This window comes from Papio anubis, chromosome 1 (assembly GCF_008728515.1).
Source record: "Papio anubis isolate 15944 chromosome 1, Panubis1.0, whole genome shotgun sequence".
Classification (NCBI taxonomy): domain Eukaryota; kingdom Metazoa; phylum Chordata; class Mammalia; order Primates; family Cercopithecidae; genus Papio; species Papio anubis.
The window spans coordinates 22,322,009-22,333,362 of NC_044976.1; the positions used below are offsets into that span (position 1 = coordinate 22,322,009).

Below are 11,354 nucleotides of genomic sequence, written 5' to 3' on the forward strand. Positions count from 1 at the left end.
TGGTTTACTTGCTCCTTCTGTCCTATTCCTAGCTCCCTCCCTACCACGTGAAGCCTGGAAGCCTGTCGGTGAGGTGGGCCCCCACCCTCTCCCTTGGGGATGTCCCCAGCTATGACACGTGCACCCTTCCAGAAGGTGGTGTGTGGGCTTTGTGGGCAGGCAGCACTGGGCTTAAAATCCTGTCTAGACCCTTATTCTAGATGTGGGATTTTGGGCAGGTTCTTTATGCTCAGGGTGAGAGGCCAGCAGGGAGGCCGGGGACTGGACAGGATGGCCCCTTCTCAGCCAGGGCTCCCTGGGAAGCAACTCTGACTTACCAAGACAGCTCAGAGGAGGCCGTCAGAGCCAGGGCTGCTGCCAGGGCGTAGTCTGCGGCGCTGAACTCATGCTCTTCCTCGCTGCTTTCAGAAGGAGGGGAGTGAACAGCTCCTGAGGGATTGGCTGGGGGCTCCCTGAGATTAGGGCTGCATTTGCCCACCTCAGCCTCAGGGCACCAACAGGCAGGACTGTGCCTCCCTCCTCATACCAGTCTCAGAAAGCAAGGCTACATCCCCCCAAGACTGATCGTGCTTCCCTCCTCAAACAGGGTTTCCAGAGGACAGGGCTGTGCCTCTTCCATCACATGGGGGTCTCCAGAGAGCCAATTGTGTCTCCTTCCTCAGATAGGGGGCTCAGAAAGCAGGGATGTCCCTCCCCCCATCAGGTTGGAGCCTCCAGAGGGCTAGGGGCCTCCCTCCTCAGACCGGAGGCAGGGCAGTGGCTGGGCAGGGACCCCGTGGCTCCCACCTGCTGCGGAAGGTGTGCCTCCGCACGGAGGAGCCCATGTGCAGGCTGTGCTGCCGCTCCTCCTTCCGCTCCTCCTCCTGTCGGTGCTCCAGCCTGTGGACCTCCATGGTCTGGGGGGGCCGGGGGTCCCCCGCACTTCCCAAGCTGTGCGGCAGAGTCATGGCTACGAGAGCAACAACCTGTCAAGGCCAAGGTCCACGGTCATTCCACCAGGTGCCTGCCTGTCCCCTCCCATGCAGTCTTCCCAACATCTCTAGGAGGCTGGCAGGATGGGGGAGTGGGGGTGTCCTCTCTGTAGTGGGCAGACAGGGAAACTGAGGTCTGACAGGGAGAGGGACCTGCCCAAGGTGGCAGAGGCAGGCTCTGAGCCTGGCTTCTCCTCTACCACACGTGCTCCCCAGCTGAGTGAACAGAGCCCCACGTTAGGGAGCAGGGCCCTGGCTTCTAGCTGCTTCCAGCTGCAGCCCAGCCCTTGTCTTGCTGTACGATCTGGGGCAAGGTTTACCCTTCTCTGGGCCTCAGCTCCCCAGACAATGAGTGATTGAAACTGTGATGTCCACGGCTTTGTCTGTGACTCAGGACGGGCAGGTGTCCCAATTCTTCCTGCACCGGCCACGCTCAGTCCTACCTCTGAGCCTTTGCCTGTGCTGGTTTCCTCTCCCGCCACACCCTTCCCCTCCTCCTGGCCCACTTAACTCTAGTCATGCTTCAAACCCCAACTGAGGGCATGCTAGTTAGCACAGAGACTCTGAATCCAGCCCACAGGGTATGATCCCAGCTCCTCATCCCAGCTTACAAGTGTGTAACCTTGGGAAAGACTCATGACTTGGCTTCCTCATCTGTAAAATGGGTCTACCAACCTCCCAGGGTAGTTGTGAAGGTTAGATGAGTGCTTGGGGCTTAGTAAGTACAACATAAGTGTTAAGACATTAGCATTATTTTTCTTTTGTTTTGTTTTGTTTTGTTTTGTTTTTTTGAGACGGAGTCTAGCTCTGTCGCCCAGTTTGGAGTGCAGTGGCCGGATCTCAGCTCACTGCAAGCTCCGCCTCCGGGTTTACACCATTCTCCTGCCTCAGCCTCCCGAGTAGCTGGGACTACAGGCGCCCGCCACCTCGCCCGGCTAGTTTTTTTGTATTTTTAGTAGAGATGAGGTTTCACCGTGTTAGCCAGGATGGTCTCGATCTCCTGACCTCGTGATCCGACCGTCTCGGCCTCCCAAAGTGCTGGGATTACAGGCTTGAGCCACCGCGCGCCTCCCAAAGTGCTGGGATTACAGGCATGAGCCACCACTCCCGGCACATGGTACTTTTTAACTTTTACTAACTTTCTAGAATGGGATGTCTTAGACCAAGGCATCTAATATTACTACTTAATACTAAATTGGACCTATATTTTTTTTTTTTTTTTTGAGACGGAGTCTCGTGCTGTGTCACCCACTGGGGTGCAGTGGCCAGATCTCAGCTCACTGCAAGCTCCGCCTCCCGGGTTCCCGCCATTCTCCTGCCTCAGCCTCCCGAGTAGCTGGGACTACAGGCGCCGCCACCTCGCCCGGCTAATTTTTTATGTTTTTAGTAGAGACGGGGTTTCGCCGTGTTAGCCAGGATGGTCTCGATCTCCTGATCTTGTGATCCGCCCGTCTCGGCCTCCCAAAGTGCTGGGATTACAGGCTTGAGCCACCGCGCCCGGCCGTTTTTTGTATTCTTTAGTAGAAACGGTGTTTCACCGTGTTAGCCAGAATGGTCTCGATCTCCTGACCTCGTGATCTACCCATCTCGGCCTCCCAAAGTACTGGGATTACAGGCTTGAGCCACCACGCCCGGCCGACATTAGCACTATTTTTCTAAGAAGCCGTTCTGAAAAACTACAGGCCACCTAGAATTTTCCCTCTTCTAATTTCTTTTGTACTTATTTTCTAGCACGCCACAATTTAGCATTGATTCAGACAATGCCTTCTCTATGTAATTATTTTGTATCTGTGCATCTTGACTGTTCAACAAGATTGTAAGTGAATTAAAAGTAACAATAGTGAGAACTTACTATGTGCCAGGCCCATGTTAGTTTTCAAATGCATTATCCCCAGTCCCTGCAATAACCCAAATGAGGACAGCACCATTATTATCCCATTTTACTGATAAACAGGGGCAGTACTTGCCTGAGGTCACCCAGCAAGGTGATGGGGCCATGACTGGCAGCCAATCCTTAGCCCAACCCCTAGCTCTTCTGACCTCTATGTCATATGTCCACTCAAGGGGAGGCCATGGCCGAGGCTGGGGACACGGTGGGCCACAGGGCCTTTCTCTTCATAAGGGGATTGCAATGTACACATCTCCTTTGCGTTCCCGAGGCTCAGGTCTAGGCCCCTGATGGCGCCCAGTGGGGCTGGATCACACTGACCCGGGGGAGGCTCAGGAAGCTGATCCATGGATATGGAGAGGCAAGTGAGGGGTGTGGGAGGCCCGTGCGCCTGTTGGCTGTGGGTTTTTGCACTAAGTTCTTTCTCAGATCCAGGCTTCTGTCACTGCTGGGTCTCTGAGGGCCCCTCTGATGCTGAAGCTGGAATCCCTGGAATGGCTTTCACACCTCCTCCAGGTGGGAATCCTGGTCTGCAGACTTCTGGCGTGGGAGGGTTCCTGCCCAGACGTGGGGATGGAAACAGAAGAGGGACGACTGCCTGCCTTGGCCCGCTCCTGTCAGCTTTTGTGGGGTCGTCTCTGTGTGGCCCCTGCCTCTCTAGGGGGGCCTGCTGGAGGTGGCAGAATGTGTGTGTATGCGTGTGTGCGTGTGTGCGTGTGCGCGCGTTTGTGTGTGTGTGCGTGTGTGCGTGTGTGTGTGCGTGTGTGTGTGTGCGCATGTGTGTGTGCGTGTGTGTGTGTGCATATGTAGGCTGTCTTCTGCCTGGATGTGAACACAGCACCCAGGTGAGCATTTCTCTAAGTCCATGACATGGAAGGTGAACCCACTGGCTTTACTGGAGAGCCCTTGGCCTGGAAGGGGCATGTGGTGGGGGTGTCGGGGGCTCGGGCTGCGGAGGGTCAGTCTTAGTGGGCTTTTACCCCTTCTGCTTCCTGGAAGTTTGCTCCTTTTGGGTGTCTGCAGTTGTGGGCATCAGGAAAACAGAGTGGATGGCTGCAGGGTTAGCTGGGACCAAGGGCTGCCCCTGAAGCTCCCTGGGCTCCTGTTAATCATCTCAAATGACATAATGGGACAGTCACCCTCTTTGGCTTCGTATCACCCCCTCCTGATGGAAGAAGTTCTCCCTGCACACAAAGAAGTGACTAGCTCTGCTCATTCTGCTCTTTCTTCCTCATGGCCCAGGAGGAGAGCTGCTGGGTACCACCCTAGGTGGAGCCAGGACCCCCCACTCTGCCCCGGCTTTCCTGGGACACGATGGCCCTGGCTCCAGTGGCTGAGAGTTAACATTCCCTGGCACCAGCCACTGGCTCCCTTCCCCTGGATGCTCTGTTCCCGATTAGCACAGCGGGCAGGGGCCTGGCGCGCGTCCCTGACCTCGGGGCCTCCAGCAACCAGACCCCTGGCTTTAGCGGATGAGCCACCAATTCTTTTTAAAGCACTGACTGATGCGTGGGATTAAGCAGGGACAAGTTTGCAGCCTCCCTGCCCTTTCCCGAAGGACCAGGGTGCCTCTTCCGAGAACACCGTGTGTGCCTGCGTGAAGGGGAAACTGCCCCCTTTTCCCTCTCTTGGGGTGCAAAAATCTGGGTCAGAGGTCCCACTGCATGGTCTTCCCAATTCCCCTCTGCTTTGCTCCCAAGCCTCCATCTGCGGAGGAGGCTTCTCCCCTTCTTCAGGAGGGAAAGAGAAATGCATAGCAGTTGAGCCAAGACCCCTCTGCCGGCAGGGGAGCTGCGTTGGAGGTGGGGTGGGGTGGCTGGGAGCAGAGACACATCCTGCGCGCGGCGGGTGGCACAGGCCGGGACGCGTTCTTAGCCAGGGGCTCCACCAGCTTCCGCGAGGCCGAATCCTGCCCTTGCCAGTCATGAGCTGAGGCAACTCCTTTCCCGTCTGGGCCTCGGTTTCCTGCCAGGCACTGGATGAAATCCCTTCCAGCTCTAAGATTTGGGATCTGAGGGCTTGCTCTCTTTCCCTGCCTGTGGGGCTGGCCAAGCCGGGCTCAGCCAGCTCCGCTCTGAGTTCGTGGAGCTTGCCAGCTTAGCCGGCTCCCGCTGATCGCTGCTCCATCGCAGGAAAGACTCCAGTTCCCAGGGCAGCCCCCACCCTTTTTTTTTTTTTTTTTTTTTTTTTTTTAACTTTCACATCACAGAGAGCTCACCTCTCAGAAGACCCAGGGCCACACAAAACAGTGGGATGCGGCAGGGGTTTCTGGAATCCCCTCCCATTTTCACTTGGGTGCTGCCTCAGCACAAATTTCCCAGGCTCCTTTCACAACACACAACCGCGCGCACACGCACATACACCCACAGAAATCACTCCCCAGTGGCTGACTCTCAGGAGGCATCCCTCCCCAGCCCTGACTTCCGGGGGTGACTCACAGAGCAGTGTGCCCACTTAGGAGTCTCTGGGGAGAAGATTCCAGAGGCCAAGAGGGTCCTTGTTCTCTTCTTGCCCTCGGCTCAGCGGGCACCGGGAGAAGAATGCGATCCTGGAGCCTGCACCGTCTTAAATATAGCAGCGCCGAGACAGTACGATGACAATGGATGAGAACTATGGCATGGGGGACGGGGGGCCAAGGGGAGGGGCCGTTCCGTGTCTCCAGCCTGCTGGGCAGCAGCGACAGGTGGAGCTGTCCCCCGCGTCCCCCGCACTGCGCCTCCTCTCAGCTGGGTCCTTTCTGCCCAGCCCCAGCCCCCGGAAAGGAGGGAACAGCTCAGGCCTGGTCGTTTATGGAGGGCAGATCCCGTGCGGCGTTCCCAGCTGTCGGGAGTTCTGATCTGAATTCTGCCCCAGCTGACTGGGTGCCCTGGGGAAGGCGCTCAGCTTCCCCGAACCGACTGCCTTCTGAAAAACGGAGACGGTGACACGGGGCACCGGGACTTCACGAAGACAGTGGAAGGAATATGACCTAAGAGTGAATGTTTTGTGCTCAGAAGTTGTCACTGGCTAAAACAGCAATGTGGGGCTCCTGGTCCCTCCACCACTCCAGCAGTTACTACACAGCCCCCGCCCTGACCACAGTCATGTGTGTGTGGTGTGGGGCAGGCAGGAGGAGCTGGGGAGCCACCTACTGCTTCACGGTCCAAACTGCTCAGGCTGCCAGAGTGGCCACTGCAGGGCCCTCATACAGGGTAAACGCACCCGATACAGATAACTGAAGAGCACCCCAAGAGTGACCCTGTGTGGAAGACCTGAATGTGCATTCCGAGCTAAGGAATCTGGGAGTGGCCAACCTGTTTCTTACCTACGAGGAACATTGGCCATACAGGGCCATACATTGGCCATACATTGGCCAGGACAGGAGCCCCTGTCCCATCCCTTCCAATGGAACACTGGCCATACAGGGGATTGAGGCCCTGAGTTTTGGGTTAAATGAAGATTGCCAGGTGGAGGTCATTAGGGGAGGGTGTTAAGTGAAAATGCTCTATAAACTGCATGCTGTTTGCAAGGGGCTGAGGTTTTCCCGACCAGTCGGCTGCCACTGGTATGTTGTCCAGCCTGCCGCCCCGGACCATTTCTGTATGTAAGGTGGTTCTCCTGTCCAGTTCACCGCCACTGGACTCTCTCCCCTGTAGGCAAGTCCCTAATAAACTCCCATGTTTCTTTTCCTTCCTTCCCTTCCCTCCTTCCTTCCCTTCCCTTCTCTTCCCTTCCCTTCCCTTCTCTTCTCTTCTCTTCTCTTCTCTTCTCTTCTCTTCTCTTCTCTTCTCTTCTCTTCTCTTCTCTTCTCTTCTCTTTCTTTCTCTCTTTGTTTCTTTCGAGTCAGAGTCTCATTTTGTTGTCCAGGCTGGAGTGCAGTGGCATGATCTCAACTCACTGCAACCTCTGCCTCCTGAAACCCCCATGTTTCGTTTGCTGGCTATGGATCCTTTATTTGGCCTCTCAAACCTGGTGCCTTCCCTACTGAGGTTAACAGGTGTTTGGTACCACACCTCTTCCCACCCTTGGCCCTGCCCTGCCATTCCCTCAATCTCAATTCTTTCCCCCTCACATTCATTGGCACCTACCCTGTGCCAGGCCCTAACCTACAGGGGAAGTCAGGCACTTATGACAGGAGGTGATCAGGAAGGTGTACCTGGGTCGGGTCTCAGAGAACGAGCCAGTGAGGGGAAGGCTCTATCGGCCCCCAGCCAGAGAGCGCAGCTTCCCTCCCTCACCCCTTCCTGGGAACTCAGGTGGCCACCAACACTACACCTGTCACTGTTGCTAGTGCCTCGGGGACTCCTCACTGGAGAGAAGGAGAGAGAGAGCACCAGTGAACTCTACAGGCAAAATCTGAATCCCCTGCCCTATTTGAAAACCCCTTTCTAAGCTCTCCTGTGGCTCTTTCTTACAGCATCTTTTGGGGGAGAACCTTTCTCTCCCATCTTCTATTGACCCAGTCGAACAAGGGCTTTCCAAGACTCATATTCATACATTTGCTGTGAGGGGTGAGTGTGAGTGAATCTGTACAAAGAGCAAAGAGGGGTTTGACCTTCCAATTAAGCAGGAGACAGCCATTTAAACAGGTCCTCTAGCCCATCCTCCCAAGGCAGTCTGGAGAGATGAATGAAGGTGCATTGGAGAGGCAGGGTGTATCTTGGAGTCCAACCGGCTTAGGCTTTCAATTCAGTCCCACCACTTACTAGCTGGATGACCTTGGGGAAGGCACTCAGCCAGTGTGGTTTGATTATCTGTACAGTTGAAGACAAGCATTTCCACTTTGCTGTCTGATTGAAAATGTTCAATTAGTCTGGACATGGTGCATCAGTGGGCTGGGTGCAGTGGCTCACGCCTGTAATTCCAGCACTTTGGGAGGCCGAGGTGGGCGGATTATGAGGTCAGGAAATCGAGACCATCCTGGCTAACATGGTGAAACCCCGTCTCTACTAAAAATACAAAAAATTAGCCGGACTCACACCTGTAATCCCATCACTTTGGGAGGTCAAGGCAGGCAGATCACCTGAGGTCAGGAGTTCATGACCAGCCTGGCCAACATGGTGTTAGCCATCTCCACTAAAAATACAACAATTAGCCAGGTGTGGTGGTGGGTGCCTGTAATCCCAGCTACTTGGGAGGCTGAGGCAGGAGAATCGCTTGAACCCTGGAGGTGGACGTTGCAGTGAGCTGAGGTGGGGTCATTGCATTCCAGCCTGGGTGACAAGAGTGAAACTTTGTCTCAAAAAAAAAAAAAAAAAAAAAAAAAGAAAGAAAAAGGAAAAGGAAAAAGAAAAGAAAATGTTCAACCAAGAACCATGAAACCTTCAGCACAGTGTCTGGCCCCGGACAGACGTTTGCTAAATGAAAGCTCTAGGAATCCTGATGGCTTTCTCTTAGCCCATGCTTCTGTGGGGTACTAATGGGACCAGTGCCGTTACACCATCACCTTGTCTCTCCGTAGCCTCAAATCAGCTCCCTAGAGGGACCCCCATTACACCCACTGTTGTAACAGAGTTGAGGGTGGGTGTACTGCATGGCTGTGATGCCATAAACTGCCAAGCAACACGGTTGACTTCTTCTCTTTCTTATGCCTTTGACTACTGGGGACTGGTTCCCATGTATCTCTTTGTTGACGTTACCCCGGTGAAGCACTAAAGTCATCACTGGGACCTCTGTAAACATGGTCAACCCTAAGGTCATGCGGCTAAGCAGAGAGATTAGATGACTTGATGTTATACAAGCCTTGGTTTAAATCCCAAACTCTGGTACCTCTAACTCACTAACAGGGGGACCTTGGCCTCCTTTCTGGGCCTCAGTTTCTTTCTCTGTAAGCGGAGGACACGTTCCAAGACAGCAGGGAACTTGCCTGTCTGACCGTATCCCTACTCCCGAGGACAGTGCTTGGCATACAACTGGGCCCTCAATTCACACATGTTTAAAAATGTATCAGTGGGCCGGGCGCAGTGGTTCACGCCTGTAATCCCAGCACTTTGGGAGGCCAAGGCGGGCGGATCATGAGGTCAGGAAATCGAGACCATCCTGGCTAACACGGTGAAACCCCATCTCTACTAAAAATACAAAAAACTAGCCGGGCGAGGTGGTGGGCACCTGTAGTCCCAGCTACTCAGGAGGCTGAGGCAGGAGAATGGCGTGAACCCGGGAGGCGGAGCTTGCAGTGAGCCGAGATGGCGCCACTGCACTCCAGCCTGGGCAACAGAGCAAGACTCTTTCTCAAAAAAAAAAAAAAAAAGAAAAAGAAAAATGAATCAGTGAATGGTTACTGTCTTAGTTTGTTTAGGCTGTCATAACAAAATACATTAGATAGGGTCATTTATAAATAATAAAAGTTTATTTCTTATGGTTCTGGAGACCAATAAGTTCAAGATCAAGGTGCTAGCAGATTCAGTGTCTGGTGAGGACTTGCTGTCTGCCTCACAGATGGCGCCTCTTGTGGAGTCCTTGTGTGGTGGAAGGGGCTAGGGCACTCTCCTCAACCTCTTTTATAAGGGCATTAATCCCATTCGTTTGTGTTTTTTTTTTTTTTTTTCCAAGACAGGATCTTGATCTGTTGCCCAGGCTGGAGTGCAGTGGTGTGATCATGGCTCGCTGCAGCCTCAACCTCTTGGGCTTAAGTGATCCTCCTACCTCAGCCTCCTGAGTGCTGGGACTACAGGCATGCACCACCACACCAGGCTAATTTTTGCATTTTTTGTAGCGTCAGGGTCTCACTATATTGCCCAGGCTGGTCTCAAACTCCTGACCTCAAGGGATTCTCCCACCTTGGCCTCCCAAAGTGCTGGGATTACTGGTGTGAATCACCATGCTGGCCTCTTGATCCCATTATTGAGGGCATAGTCTTCACGGTCTCTCAAAGGTCCCACCTCTAGCTACTATTACATGAAGTTTCAACACACAAATTTTGGGGGGAACTCCAACATTCAGACTATAGCAATTGCCTATCTTGCAGAACTCTTGGGAGACTCAGGTGAGGTTAAATGTGTAAAATACCTACTATAGTACCTGGCTCATCTTTCTTCTTTCTCCCCTCTCCTTTTCTCTTTTATTCCCTTCCCTGGACTTATGCCCGTTAAGAACAAGCTGACTGCTCTGAACCTCCACACTGTTTCTCGGACAGCAACCAAGCCTGTGACTTTCTCCCCGCCTGTGTTGACACTGTACCTGCTTCAGTCTCCCGTCACTCCCTCTGTTGCTCTTGCATTCCAGTTAATTCCGACTGCTGTTCTTCTCATATGGACTGGCCAAAGCTTATCTTCCCTATGCCCCCTTCCTCCTTAGAGTGGGAAGGGAAAATGGGCTCCAGTAGCCAAAGGGGCGGAGCAGCAGGCTCTGGGGTCAGAGTTGTTCCGTCAGCCTCAGCACCAGCAGGGGAGGTGAGGGCTGCCTCCATCTCTCTGGCTATACCTGCCTCAGCTTATTGTTTCTGTCCCATGGTCTGGAATGCAGGTGGGGACAGCAACAGGGGGCAAGCATTGGTGACATCAGGCCATAGCCTCCCTGTCCAGGTTGACACTCAGACTTGAGAGGGACACAGAGGCTCTGGCTGTCTGGGAATCTGAAGGAGCTCCAGTCCCGCTGGCCCAGTTTTCTGGGTGGAGACTCAGGCAAGCCCTGTATGTTCCTAGAGTCGGGAGCTCGGGAGGTCAGAGGTTTGCAGGCATCACAGCCATGCAGTACCCCCACCCTCAACTCTGTTGCAACAGCAGGTGTAATGGGGGTCCCTCTAGGGAGCTGATTTGAAGCTATGGAGAGAGAAAGTGATGGTGTAACGGCACTGGTCCCTCAACTTGCTTGAGAGGAATCACCAAAGAAGTTTATGAAAAATACAGATTCCCCCCAGCACTTTGGGAGGCCAAGGCGGAGGATCACTTGAGCCCAGGAGTTTGAAGCCAGCCTGGTCAACAGGGTGAAACCCTGTCTCTACAAAAAATACAAAAGTTAGCCAGGCATGGTGGTGTGTGTTTGTAGTCCCAGCCACTTGGGAGGCTGAGGTGGGAGGATCACCTGAGCCAGGGGAAGTGGAGGCTGCAGTGAGCTGTGATCATGCCACTGCAATCCAGCCTGGGTAAAAAAGTGAGGCTCTGCCTCAAAAGCAAACAACCAGATTCCTAGAAACTATGAGTTTAGCAGATCTGGGGTGGGGTTGGGGAAGCTGTATTTTTAGTAAGCTTCCCAGGGTATTTTCATGAGCCTGGGCAAGTAATCTCTGTGAGCCACATTTTCCTCCTTTGTAAAATATCAATAAGACAACCTATGATGGAGCCAAGGGTACCAGGAGGATGAGTGATCAAGTACATAAACTGCCAAGCAACATGGTTGACTTCTCTTTCTTATGCCATTGACTACTGCTACTATTATATTACTAGTCGTTTATTCCTGGGCTTGACTCTGCCATACTTTGTAGGCAAGTGACAACTTGGAGAATTACCTCCCTCGCTGGGCAGGGTGGGGCTGTGGAGATTCCTGGAAATGGAATTGGACCCAGGACTCTCAGGAAC

At 53.7% G+C, this 11,354-nt stretch overlaps 1 protein-coding gene across 1 annotated transcript in view; it reads right to left on the reverse strand.

The window, feature by feature from the left end:
- MYOM3 (myomesin 3) overlaps positions 1-5,593 on the reverse strand; it is a 59,565-nt gene extending 53,972 nt beyond the window's left edge. Inside the window, exons 1-3 of the mRNA XM_003891324.5 lie at positions 5,298-5,593; positions 787-965; positions 318-398 (exon numbers count right to left, since the gene is read on the reverse strand). Coding sequence (XP_003891373.2) covers positions 318-398; positions 787-947 — 242 coding nt within the window. The 5' untranslated portion in view covers positions 948-965; positions 5,298-5,593. The remainder of the gene's footprint in view (positions 1-317; positions 399-786; positions 966-5,297) is intronic.
- Between the last annotated feature and the right edge of the window lie 5,761 nt (positions 5,594-11,354).